The 14,244-nt window shown below is 43.6% G+C and overlaps 1 protein-coding gene across 1 annotated transcript in view; it reads left to right on the top strand.

The window, feature by feature from the left end:
* The first annotated feature begins 4,491 nt into the window (after positions 1–4,491).
* Positions 4,492–14,244, top strand: part of LOC133755728 (zinc finger protein 717-like) — a 49,626-nt gene continuing 39,873 nt past the window's right edge. Inside the window, exon 1 of the mRNA XM_062185764.1 lies at positions 4,492–4,763. Within this exon, the coding sequence (XP_062041748.1) occupies positions 4,492–4,763 (272 nt within the window). The remainder of the gene's footprint in view (positions 4,764–14,244) is intronic.

Here is a 14,244-nt window from a genome sequence, read left to right as displayed (position 1 = left end):
TCATTTCTGGGCTCTGCTACCTCTGAGATCTGACTCTTTTTTTTTTTTTTAAGATTTATTTATTTATTTGAAAGTCAGTTACACAGAGATAGAAGGAGATGCAGAGAGAGAAGAGGTCTTCCATACACTGGTTCACTTCACAGTTGGTGGCTGCAATAGCCAGAGCTGCACTGCTTAGAACCCAGGAGCCAGGAGATTCCTCCAGGTCTTCCCATGAGGGTGCAGGGGCCCAAGGGCTTGTGCCATCTGCTTTCCCAGTCCACAGCAGAGAGCTGGATCAGAAGTGGAGCAGCTGGGAATTGAACCAGTGCCCATATGGGATTCTGGCACTGTTGGGAGTTGCTTTACCCTCTACACCACAATGCCAGCCCTGAGATCTGACCTTAACCTGGTGGTTCCTGCCTGATGGGCATGGCATCCACAAATGATGCAGGTGATTGTATTGTGCACCTACAACTTTTGTCACATTGTTTTTAATTATCTATGTCCTTGTCATCCATCCACCAGGACTGAAATTGTCTTTATGGTAATCATGATATTTACATTATTTGTGTTGCACCAATTATACCCAGAGGAGTACCAGGCATAATACAGACAAGTCACCCCATCTCCATTCATCCTTGGCTCCTCATTCCCACAGTGCTAGGGGCTCTTGCTCTTCTCCTCCTCCTCCACCCCTCCCTCTGCACAGCTACCACCACCATGAGACCCTCACACACCATGCTCCTATACTCCCTCTGACCCCATATGCTCTCCAGTTCCAGTGGATCCAAACAGGATGACATATAAAGTGTGGAGGTTTAGTTGTACTCATAAAGCAAAGCTACAGTGCTCCACTATCACTAAGTGAATTGTGGATGTTGGACTTGAAAGCTCTGATTGTCGTGCTCAGTTCTATGGTCCTATGAAAACTGAGAGCATGGCAGAAATTAAGGAGATGCCTGCCTGCATATCACATTCAGTTAGGAGCCACAGAGCTCTGCAGCATTGTTGTTGGAGCCCTTTCCATTTATTCACTGCTCAAACCTATTGCTTTCTTTTCTGCCTTGTGTCCATCCACTCATATCAGAGTAGCCAGGACAGAGTGAGTTTTTATGAGTCAGGATGGTGAGCCAGTGGCTAGACACCTTACTTGGACTTTATAATGTGCATTTTGGCTATTCCAGGAAATTGTTTTTTTAAAGATTTATTTATTGATTTGAAATAGTTACACAGAGAGAGAAGGAGAGGAAGAAAGAGAGGGAAAGGTCCTCCATCCGTTGGTTCATTCCCAATTGGCTGCAATGGCCAGAGCTGTGTCAATCTGAAGCCAGGAGTCAGGAGCCTCTTGCAGGTCTCCCACATGGGTTCAGGGGCCCAAGGCCTTGGGCCATCTTCTACTGCTTTCCCAGGCCATAACAGAGAGCTGGATCAGAAGTGGAGCAGCCAGGACTTGAACTGATGCCCATATGGGATGCTGGCACTGCAGGTGGCAGCTTTACCCACTATGTCATAGTGCCGGCCCCTTTCTAGGGAATTTTTTTTTTACTTCTTTCCTGCTTAATTGTGCTTTAGTTACCTAAGGTTGGTGAATATATAAATTGTGAATTAGCAAGGTATTCCAAATTTAGCTTTGAATTATATGATTTTGTGGGTTTTTTAACTTAACTTTTTTATAAATATTGGCCATTACTACTCTTTTTTAAAAATATTCATTCATTCATTCATTTATTTATTTGAAAATCAGAGTTACACAGAGAGAGGGGAGGCAGAGAGAGAGAGAGAGCTCTTCTATCTGATGGTTCACTCTCCAATTGGCCACAATGGCCAGAGGTGTGCTGATTCGAAGCCAGCAGCCAGGAGCTTCCTCCAGGTCTCCCATGTGTGTGCAGGGGACCAAGTATCCTCTACTGCTTTCCCAGGCCATAGCAGAGAGCTGGATTGAAAGTGGAGCAGCCAGATTTTGAACAGGAGCCCATATGGGATGCCGGCACTTCAGGCCTGGGTGTTAACTTGCTGTGCCACAGTGCCAGCCCCTGAATTTTACTTTTTTATTTAGATCTTTCTTATAGACACGGATTATGTCTTCTAGTTTCTAAGTAACTGCATCATAATGAGGACCATTGTAGATTGTAGCAGTCAAAAATATTTGGCTTGATGATCAACATAAGGCTTATAGATAGTAGCTACCCATGAGAAAGTTTATAAGTCAGTTGGAGGTTGCCTTTTATTACTGATGAACATGAATGTACTGAGAACTCCTTGTCCATTAGATAATAAAATCCAAATGAAGATTTACAAATGAGTTCCCTCCTGCCTTCTTCTATCATTGAAATTCTGTTGTTCCTGCCTTTTGGATCTCCCTGTAATCTGTTGCCTCTTCTTCATTCCTACTACCACCATACCTTGGTTCAGATCCTACTAAATTACCATTGATATACTTTTTAATTGAACTCTCTGCTTTTTGTTTTTTTACCTTTGTGTCAAAAGCCTCTTAGTTCATCCCAACCTTTTCTGATTGCTCAGGATCTCTTATTCCAATATCTAGGAAAATCATGTGGCTGGTAGTTCTTTCAACACACCACACAAAAGAATGCTCAGTAAATGCTTACTAAATAGTGAATGGAAAGCCTTACAAAGCTAGGGTGAACATTTAACCTGCTTGGCCCTGGATGGTTTCTGCTTATATATTTCAGCCCTGTGTCATCATTAACATGTCTTTTTTTATTATCAAAGTTGTCTCTGAGCAACAAATTATACATTCATCTAATTGTCTGTTATCAAATAGATATCTATTGCATTGTCTCTTCAACTAGGTAGTTATTGGGATCAGAAATTGTATTTGTTTAATTTTTATAGCCTCATTTATTCATTCAACTAAAAGAATGACTCTATCAAGATGCTGAGTTTTAATGTCAAAGCAAACATGTTTCTTGCCCTCATGAACTTTCAATCTGGCAAGAAAAAGCAGTCTACACAAAGCATATTGCCTGACATAATAAACATTAGTGTGAAATGAATGGATATATTTAAGCATTCCTAATCCAGCAATTCTAATCCCATCAATTATAAGCAACAGAAATAATCACAAACAGAACTCCATGTCATCCTGCTTCCATTTACATTTCTACTTAAAATCTTAAAAATCAAGCACCACACATATACCTAAGAATGCATAATGTTTATATGCTATCTTGATATTAAACATGAGAAAAATAACCATACAGCAATAGCAACTTTGAACCTCCTTTCTTTTTTAGATAAGTTATAATCCTATGTGTTTCTCTACAGTGAAGATTAGGATTGTAAATACTCTTCCTCTTCCTCACTTTTTATTTTAGAGATGAGAAATCTGGGGTTTTAGAAACTGAGTCACAAGATAAAAGAAATATTTCTTTTTTTATAGAAGATTTTTTTTATTTGAAAGACAGAGTTACAGAGAGGCAGAGGCAGAGAGAGAGAGAAGTCTTCCATCCACTTGTTCACTCCCCAAATGGCTGCAATAGCCATAGTTAAGCTGATCCAAAGCCAGGAGCCAGGAAATTCTGGGTCTCTGATGTGGATGCAGGGTCCCAGGCATTTGGGCCATCTTCTACTGTTTTCCCAGGCTAGAGCAGAAAGCTGGATTGGACGTGGAGCAGCAGAGACTTGAACCAGCTCCCATATAGAATGTCGGTGCTGAAGGAGGCAGCTTAGCCCACTATGCCACCGTGCTGGTCCCAAAAGATTTCTTAAACCAATATTTCACTTTGGTTGGCCTTTAACCTAGACTTTTTTTTTTTTTTTTTTTTTACCATACTTCCATGGGCAAATTCAATTCTAATCTCTTTCCACCTCAGCTTTCTCTTTGTAAATTGAGAATGCTGTCTCCAGAATTAAATGAGGTATAATTGATACAAAGTAAGGCATTTACTCCGTTAATCTGGCCCCTAGAAGATACTTGGAAATGTTAGTCCTGTATCCAGTTCTCTTTTTTTTTTTTTTTCTTTGTTTGTACTTGGTGAATTAGAGGGTGTGTAAAATGCTTTGAAAAGAACCACAAATAAAAGACACAAATAAAAATTGTATTCTCAAATCTAGATGTTAAACTATGCTGTGTACACCTGTGCTAAGAGTTACATTGAAATCCTTGTCATTCATTACTTGAGAGAAGCTGTCCAGGAATAAAGCAGCCAGTAGGATTTTTCTGAGGGAAACAGCGTGTGTGAGGGAACTGGGATTTGGGACTCAGCAGCAGTGGCTGTCACTTCTTAAGATTTTGTTCAAGAAAGGAAGAACAGCAGCTGACCCTTGAGGTCTGGGGTGGGAAGGAAGGGAAGGAGGGATGTAAACAAAAGCAAATACCCTCTGGTTCCCAGCCTGTCTCCGCCCACCCCACACTGCAGCCCTAGGAGAGGGCCAGTAAGTCTATCCAGGAATGCCCTGGCCTGGACTCCATTTCCCAGAGTCACCCGGTGCTCTACCGTTTTCCTCTCTGAACGCCTGTGCGTGTGCATGCGGAAGAACGTGCGCATGCGCGTGCCTTTCCATGTGGCTCGGCGTTGGGAACAGAAGTTCAAGAGACCGCGCTGCTCCTTCTCCCGCATTCACTGGGGTGTCTTGCTCTGCAAGTGCAGTTGCAGGCGGTTCGGGAGCGCAGCCCCAGACCTGCCGCCCGCCGCTTCTGTGCCTCTGCATCTGCCACCGTGGGTCCCAAGTTCCAGTGACTTCTGTCCCCCCCTCTCCGCTCTGCTCCCCGTGTGTCCTGAAGAAAGGGGACCTGCTCCCGAGATTTTCCACGGCAAGTATGGGGGCCAGGAGGGGGCATCTATGCGTGTGTGGGAGAGCGGTGGGTGCGATGGCGGGTGGCGGCTCCCAGACCTCGATCACTTGCTTCTCAGTGATCCTGGGAGCTTCTCCGGCAGAGTCAAGGCTGGGGCCCAGGTGTTGTGTCTCCCACAGCCACTTCCCAGTCTCCCAATTCTCGGCCGGTCCCACAGGCTGCCTCGCTCAAATTCTCCTTAAAGTACACTGGACGAGGAACAGCACAAGCAGGGCAGTTGAGAGCACGCAAAGGAAGGATTCCCATTTAAATAAGCCCAGTTCTCACTTTGGGTGGGTCAGAGAATGCCTTGTGGCTGGGCCTTGGGCTATATCCCCTGGTAGTTCCAGCTGGGTGGGGCTTGGTGGCCCTCAGCTGGAGCCCGAGGCTCCGGAGAGGTGGAGATGGAAGATCAGAGTAGGATCTGGCTCTCATAGACCCCATGCTGGATCCCGTGGACACACTTGACAGCTGGGGCTCTGGGTGTTTGGCTGACTTTCCCAGCAGCACGTGAAGCTTGTGCAGTAGCTTTGTGGATTGATCTCTCTTCCGTGTATAATTAACAGACTCTTTTTCAATCTGGAGCTTGAGGCTGATTTATTTTCCTGCTTTTCGATTTCTGTCTTCAACCATTCTTCTCATGTTATTAGGGATGTCAGCTTTTATTACCTGCTGCCAATCCCTTTGCAAAGTGAGAAGTGAACTGAAATTAATGCAAGTCTACCGTGTGAGTTAATAATGAGCTACTTCAATCTGGATTTTCATAGTGGAGAGCTACGAAAACATAAATACAGAAAAGTATCAATTTTTCTTGTCTAGTTCTTTACAGTCACTCAATGCTCCACCAAGCTGATTATCTTACAGTCTATATGGTTTTAATTAAGAGGGCCAGTTGCTTTTTTTTTTTTTTTAATTTGACAGGCAGAATTAGACAGAAAGGAAGGTCTTCCTTCCATTGGTTAACCCCCCAAATGTCCACTATGGTTGGCACACTGTGCTGATCCGAAGCCAGGAGCCAGGTGCTTCCTCCTGGTCTCCCACGTGGGTGCAGGGGCCCAAGCACTTGGGCCACAGCAGAGAGCTGGACTGGAAGAGGAGCAACTGGGACAGAACCGGTGCACATATGGGATGCCAGCGCTGCAGGCAGAGGATTAACCAAGCGAGACACAGTGCCGGCCGGTTACTTTAAAAAATATATATATATTTATTTATTTAAAAGGCAGAGTTACAGAGAGGCAAAGATAGAGAGAAAGAGAGAGATCTCCCATCTGCTGATTCACTCCCCAGATGGTCACAATGGCCAGAACTACATGGATCTGAAGCCAGAAGCCAGGACCTTCTTCCAGGTCTCCCACACAGGTACAGGGGACCAAGCATTTGGGCCATCTTCCACTGCTTTCCCAGGCCATAGCAGAGAGCTGGATCAGAAGTGGAGCAGCCAGATCTTGAACCGGCACCCATATGGTTTTACCCGCTCAGACACAACACCAGCTTCAAGTTACTTTTCTTATTCTGGGTTCTGTGTTTAACCTCATGACATTTTCAACATGGGAGGATATTAGTGGTAGATTTTCAAAATGACTGGTCTGTGGAAGCCTTTGTTCAAGGTGTTAATGTGAAGAGGGGTAAGGAAGAAAAGGGAATGCCCCTCTCCCCCCACAGAGATGCCCACACAGTACGGTAAAAGATGTGGCTTTGGGCTGGCATTGTGGCTCAGTATGTTAATCCTCTGCCTGTGGTGCCAGCATCCCATATGGGCACCTGTTTGAGTCCCAGCTGCTCCTTTGATACAGCTCTATGCTATGGCCTGGGAACACAGTAGAAGATGGCCTAAGTGCCTGGGCCTCTGCACCCATGTTGGAGACCCAGAAGAAGCTCCTGGCTCCTGGCTTTTTATCAGTGCAGTTCTTCTGGCCATTTTGGCCAACTAGGGAGTGAACCAGCAGAAGGAAGACCTTTCTCTTTGTCTATCCATCTCACTATCTGTAATTCTACCTCTCAAATAAATAAATAAAACATCTTTTAAAAAAAGAGCAATGTGGCCCTGAAAACTATTGCTATAGACTAACTTTCAGTATAATGACGTTTTCACTTGATTAACTGAGTGATTCATAGATTCTGTTAGAGTCCTGTTGTCACCAAATTACTAATCTGTGAAACTCATTTAGCATAGTAAGGTTACCTAGGAAGTAAAAATAGAAAGGGAATCCTGGATAGAGGTTGCTAGGGTAACAGCATTCTTCCTCTCAAACCCAGTATGTTTTTGACCTTTTTTCCCATGTACTCCCTATCTCAGTGCTTGTAAGTGGACAAGCAGTTATATTTCTGCTGAAAACAGTTGCTTCACACCCAGGAAACAACTGTAAGACACTCTATCAGCAACTATGTTGTGTGTACATTAATATGAACTTGAAAACATCCAAGAACAGGATTCCTAAACTACTCAGGCTAACTCACTGTTCTTGGCACATCATTCCCTGCTCTGCTATAAGTTTCTGGCAAGTTCTTTAAAATTTTTAGGAGAGACATGTTTCATATGAGAGACATAATCTGATAATGTAGCAGTGATGTATTTAAGAAAAGGTGCCATGTGAGGAAGCAGTCTGATGTGTCCTTTCATCTTCCCATTAATAACTCTCATTGATGTCTAGCACAGGGTGGCAGAAAACAATCCTCCTTCTGAATTGCATCAAGCCAGGAGGATTCATCTACAGTTCATCTGAGCTTTCTTTGTATGAGGGAATAACCAAAATACAACATTGTATAGGTTTTTTTTTTTTTTTTTTATTCATTTTATTTACTTGAACAGCAGATTTACAGAGAGATGGAGAGACAGAGAGAGGTCTTTCATCCGTTGGTTCACTCCTCAAATGGCCACAATGACTTGGGCTGGGCCAGGCTAAAATGAGAAGCTAGGAGATTCTTCTGGTTCTCACACTTGATTTCAGGGGCCCAAACACTTGGACCATCATCCTTTGCTTTCCCAGGTGAATTAGGGAGCTATATTGGAAATGAAGCAGCCAGGTCTTGAACCAGTGCCCATGTGGGGTGCTGGCACTGCCAGGGTCTGCTTAACCTACTACACCAGTCCCATGTGCATTTTTCAAAGGGGGGGGGAGGGGTTAAATTTTGTCTAATATGACTCTCAAAGATTATAATTTCTGGGCCGGCACCATAGCTCAACAGGCTAATCCTCTGCCTTGCAGCGCCAGCACACCGGGTTCTAGTCCTGGTCGGGGCACCGGATTCTGTCCTGGTTGCCCCTCTTCCAGGCCAGCTCTCTGCTGTGGCCAGGGAGTGCAGTGGAGGATGGCCCAAGTGCTTGGGCTCTGCACCCCATGGGAGACCAGAAGAAGCACCTGGCTCCTGCCTTTGTATCAGCGCAGCGCACCAGCCGCGGCGGCCATTGGAGGGTGAACCAATGGCAAAAGGAAGACGGTTCTCTCTCTCTCTCCCACTGTCCACTCTGCCTGTCAAAAAAAAAATTATAATTTGTAGTAGATGATGATTTTGGTTATATTTTGAGTTTCATTACATTTCTATATTTTTTAAGTTAATGAGTACTAGTAGTTACCTTATTTTTTTAAAGATTTATTTATTTTACTTGAAAGTCAGAGTTGAACACAGAGAGGAGGAGAGGCAGAGAGAGATAAGTCTTCATTTGCTGGTTCACTCCCCAGTTGGCTACAGTGGTCGGAGCTGTGCCGATCCAAAGCCAGGAGCCAGGAGCTTCTTCTGTGTAGTAGTTATGTTATGTTATGTTATCCTTGCTTTGGATAAACAAACTCTCTCCCATCCCTCATTTAAAATGCTTTTTAAAATAGGTTTATTTTGAGGGCTGGCACTGTGGCATGGCAGGTGAGGCCACCACCTGCAGTGCTGGCATCCCGTATGGGTGCTGGTTTGAGATCCAGCTTCCTGCTGTCTCCTGGGAAAGCAGTGGAAGATGGCCCAAGTTCTTGAGTTCTGCACTGCATGGGAGACCTAACAGAAGCTTCTGGCTCCTGGCTTCAGATAGATCCAGTTCTGGCCATTGCAGCCATTTTCAGAGTGAATCAGTGCATGGAAGACTTCTCTTTGTGCCCTGCCTCTCTGTAACTCTGCCTTTTAAATAAATAAATAAATTTTTACATGCTACACCATGGAGCTGGCCCCAAGACCTAACAGGTTTTCTGGGTGCTTATCCAGGGGTTCACTTTGAGCACTAAGCACAGTTATTCTGTGTGACTGAATATTTCATGTTTCTTATCGAAAAGTTTTTCTCATGTTCTGAGTGATTGGGCTACATCTGCCCATAGTGGAAACTAAAACTTAATTTGGCATTTGAATACCCAGAGTGCTGATTCCTGTAATCTTCTGAATTTAATCAGAAAATGTGTTTTGAAACATTTGGTTTATGGGTAGACAGGGCAGTTTTCCTGGATCCCTGTGAGAATTGATGAACTGATGGTGTGTTTCTACCCCACGTTATATTCTGAAATTTACTTCCTTTTATTTTCTTAAAATAAGTATATTTGAAATTTGCTCCCCCCTTCTGAAATGTTTGTGCTTCTGTCCTCCTTATAACCATGGACATGAGTAGCCCTTTTCCTTCCCTTTATGATGCTATAAGAGCAATAGGACATTGTCTCCCCTGTCAGCACATCTTCCTCAGTATATCTCTTTGAATTAGACCCTGGGTTAACTTGGCTGCACAAAAGGCATATACCTAAACCCAGTGTACCTAATGGATGAAAGTCATCATAAAATCAATATGCCTTGTAAACCTCTCATCTCTTGTTTTGAAATGTGTTTTGAATGTGTCTTATGTCAGTGTCTGTAAGCCAGAGACTTCCCACTTAAGGCAGAAGGCTGCTGAGGGACAGCACAACCGTAGCTTTGCTCTGTTACTTTACTGTGGCTACTCTCTCACCCTTTCTCTTTATTTTATTAAGATTTAAAAATTTTTATTTTAAAGCAGAGTTACAGAGAAAGAGGCAGAGACAGAAGGATGAGGATCTTGCATCTGCTGGTTCACTCAAGAGCCTGCAATGAATAATCCTGGCCCAGCCTGGAAGTCCAACTCAGTGTCCCATGTTGGTGCAAGGACCCAAGTACTTGTGCCATCTGTTTCTGCTTCCCCAGTTGTGTTAGCAGGGAGCTGGATCAGAAGTGGAACAGCTGTGACTCAAACTGGCACTCATGGGGCTGGCATTGTGGCACAATGGGAAAAGCCACCATCTGCAATGCCAGCTTCCCAGATGAGCAGCAGTTCATGTCCCAGTTGCTCCACTTCTAACCTAGCTCCCTGCTGATGGCCTGAGAAAAGCAGCAGTGGATGACTCAACTGTTTGGGCCATTATAACCCATGTGTGAGACCCAGATGAAATGCCTGGCTCCTGGTTTCTGTGTGGTTCAGCCCTGGCCATTGCAGCCATCTCAGATGGAAGATCTCTCTCTTTTTTAGCATTTATTTATTTATTTGCAAGGAGGAGATAGAGAAAGGGAGAGAATGAGAAACAGATTTTCCATCTGCTGGTGTACTCCCTAGATGGCTGCAATGGCCAAGACTGGGCCAGGCCCAAGCCAGGCACCAAGAGCTTCATCCAGGTCTCCCACTTGGGTGTCAAGGACCCAGGTATTGGATCATCTTCTACTTTTCCAGGGCTACTAGCAGAGAACTGGATCAGAAGTGTAGCAGCCAGGACATGAACTTGTACCTATAGCAGATGCCAGCACTGCAGACAGCAGCTTTACCTGCTAGTCCACAATGCCATCCCATCTGACTCTCCTTCCTCTCCATAATTCTGACATTTTTAAAAGATTTATTTTATTTATTTGACAGAGTTATTGATAGAGATAGAGACAGATAGAGAGGTCTTAAGTCTGCTGGTTCACTCCCCAAATGGCCACAGTGGCCAGATCTGAGCTGATTTGAAGCCAGGAGCCAGTAGCTTCTTCTGGATCTCCCACATAGATATAGGGGACCAAGGACTTGGGCCAACTGTGCCACTTTCCCAAGCACATTAGCAGGCAGCTGGATTGGAAGTGGAACAGCCAAGATCCAAACCAGTGACCATATGGGATGCAGGCCAGTGTCTCAACCAGCTGTGCCACATCACCTGCCCCCAAAACTCTGACTTTCAAATAAATCTTTTTTAAAGGGTGGACACACATATTGGATCCCAGTATTTCATTTGGTGGTGGCTTAATCCACTGTGCCACAAAGCCAGCCCCACCCTTTATGCTGTGTGTCAAGATCTTGGTAATATCTGCTGAACAAATGTTGGTATTATGTTAGACTCCTGTTTTATTTTGGTTCTCATTTGTTGAGTTCATTTTGGCTGCCACTTTTGGGTAGCAAGCTGTGATGTCATCAATGGCTAAAGCTGCCATGTGTTAGGCTGGCACAGATTCTACCTTTCCATTTCTTCAAATAGAAGTGGAAAATGAAATCCTCTCAAAACTAACATGCTACAAAGTAACTACTGGAAATCAAGCTTCCTTTCTTCTCACCTAACAGACCCAACTGGTCTCTGTGTTTCTCATTTTAGCCCAAACCTATATCAGATTCATAGAGCAGAAGGAAGCTTATTTTTCAAGGCAGAATTCATAGATGTGGTTGTCCATTCACCTCTGCGAATTAAAGCCATCACTCTGCTTTTTGACTGGTTTTCAGTCTGTGGTGGTACCATCCTTCACAGGAAGACAGATTCCTCACAGAAGAATACACCTAGGTGGAGAAAACTTTATGGAGTGGGCTTTCCAAAGTGAAATGGAATTCTGGCCTGGACATCCTTGAGATCATGATCAGCAGAGTGGGGAAATTCTTAGCTATGTCCATTCACATACTTTCCTTTTCGTTCAATGTATTCCTCCCTTACATAGTGCTCTGTGCTCTCCTTCTGTTGCACAACACAAGGAGTGTCTGTGATTGAGGCTGTTTGTGTACTGCTGCAGTATCTGGAGTTGCCTTTGTCTCCATCTCTAACCAGAAACTCAGATGCAGAGTGAGGAGGAGACTGCCAGCCTGCCACACAGGGTTTGGGCCCCTTGCTCCTTTACTTTTCTTCAGTGCAGGAGCAGCCTTAAACAGAGCTGTACTGGGTAGTATTGTTTCTTTTAGATTTGAGTGCTTGGATAGCAAAAGAAATACATATTTTTTTCTTATAGAATGGATTGAGGAGGCACTACATAAAGTCAGCAGCAACGTTCTTGGCTCTTGTTACATGTCAAGATGAGTCAGAATATATAGGGCCATTTGTTAAATTTTTTAAAAAATTAAAAATATTTATTTATTTGAAAGGCAGAGTTACAAAGAGAGAGAGAGACGTAAATCATTTATCCACTGGTTCACACCCCTATTGGCCACAACAGCTGCAGTTGGACTGGATTAAAGTCAGGAGCCAGTATCTTCCAAATTTCCCATGTGGGATTAGGAGCATGGGAAATTTTGTAGCTTTCCTAGGCACATGAAGGAGCTGGATCAGTAGTAGACAGTTGGGACATAAATTCATGCACAATATGGAATACCAGCATCACAGGCAATGGCTTTCCCAGTATGCTCTACTGTCTGTTTTTATTATTATTATTTTTATTTGAAAGGCAGAGTTAGAGAAGCAGAGGCAGAGAGAGAGAGAGAGAGAGGGAGAAAGGCCTTCCATCTTCTGGTTTACTCCCAGATGGCTGCAATGGCTGGAACTACCCTGAACTGAAGCCAAGAGCTGAGAGCCTCTTCCAGTTATCCCACATGGGCATAGGGGCCCAAGACTTGGGCCATCTTCTACTGCTTCCCCAGACCTTAGAAGAGAGCTGGATCAGAAATGGAGCAGCTGAGACTCAAAGCAGCGCCCACATAGGTTGGCGGCAGTGCAGGCAGCAGCTTCCCTGCTGGGACACAGTACCAGCCCCTCTATCATCTATTTTATGGAAATATATATTTAAGGGACATTAGAAGGCCATTCAGGCCCTTCCTACAAAACATTTTGAAATAATGATTGACAGTTTACAAGACTGCTTCCAAAGGGAGAGAGCTGCAGGAACAGAGAGGGCAGTGATATTGAAAGGGTATGAGGAACAAGGGAAGGTAAGAAGGCCAGAAGAAATCTTGAAAAGTATTCCAAAGGGTAAAGTAATAGGGCACAGGTCATTTGTGAGGATTTCTATTATAGGGTTTTCCTTTTTTTTTTTTTTAATTAAAGATAATTTCTAACATAATTTGTGATATACTTGACTCACTTTTCAGTTTTCTTCTTACAGATAAGATATGCTTATAAGATGTAGAGGGGCTGGTACTGTGGCTTTGTAGTTTATTCCTCTGCCTGTGGCACTGGCATCCTATATGGGCACCGGTTCTAGTCCCAGCTGCTTCTCTTCTGATCCAGCTCTCAGCTATGACTATGACCTGGGAAAACAGTAGAAGATGGCTCAAGTGCTTAGGCCCCTGCACCCAAGGAGGGGACAGAGAAGAAACTCCTGGCTCCTGGCTTCAGATCAGTGCAGCTCCATCTGTTATAGCCATTTGGGGAGTGACCCAGCAGATGGTATAACTTTGTCTCTTCCTCTCACTGTCTATAATTCATCCTCTCAAATAAATAAAATCTTAAAAAATAAGATGTAGAGAAGTACTGGAATTAAATGCAATAGTACACTCCTAAATATGCAGTTAGCATTAAATTTTTGTTGAGAAAGGGATGAGCTTGGCTTTATGTGTCTTGCTTAGAGCAGAATTTTTATGACTGAATTTGAGATAATTAAAAATCAGTTTTATAATTGAAACATTGACCATTTTTACTGCTGCAGCCTCCCCCTCACTCTGTATCCCTATGCAGATAGTCCACATGAAGGTACAACAGAAAGAGAGGCCTGCATATCTGGAGTAATGCAAATATGCCCTTTGATTAAACCAGGGGATTGATTGACTGGAGTTCTTTGTGATTCAGTTTGTGTTTTTCTGTAGAGTGAAATATAGTGATTTGGGTAAATTGTCTTCTAGTTGATGATTCCAATTGGCTTTCTTATCCATCTACCTGGTATCACAGGTGATTCCCAAGACAGGTGTTGGACTCTATGGAAAAAAAAAAAAAAAGTAGCCTCTTCAGAGTTGATGTATTTCTCCTGGAAAATTGGAGAAATATTTTGTAAGAAGCAGTTCATGGAGGATGTATACTTCCCTAGAAATGAAACTGAAGTGATTCCCTTTAATTGCCCCTCCCTGAGCTAGTTCCTGAGGCTTATTGATCAGGGTAAGAATGCTAATATTTATAGGCCAATTATGAATGATCCATGTTTGTCTTACACATGAGATGTCTACAGATCTGCTTCTCAAGGCCTTTAAGATAAAATAAGAAAACTTTGCAACAAAAGAGAAGGTTGGCATTGCCTGTTGCCTTGTTCTAGGATCTGTGCATTTATTACCCACTTAGTACTCTGACTCCTATTGTGCGCATCTCCTGATGGTTCTTTTTTGGCCATTCCTGTGTCCA

Source organism: Lepus europaeus, unplaced genomic scaffold (assembly GCF_033115175.1).
Source record: "Lepus europaeus isolate LE1 unplaced genomic scaffold, mLepTim1.pri SCAFFOLD_92, whole genome shotgun sequence".
NCBI lineage: Eukaryota > Metazoa > Chordata > Mammalia > Lagomorpha > Leporidae > Lepus > Lepus europaeus.
The sequence above is the reverse complement of the archived record's forward strand: the minus strand, read 5'-3'. Positions and strand labels throughout refer to the sequence as shown.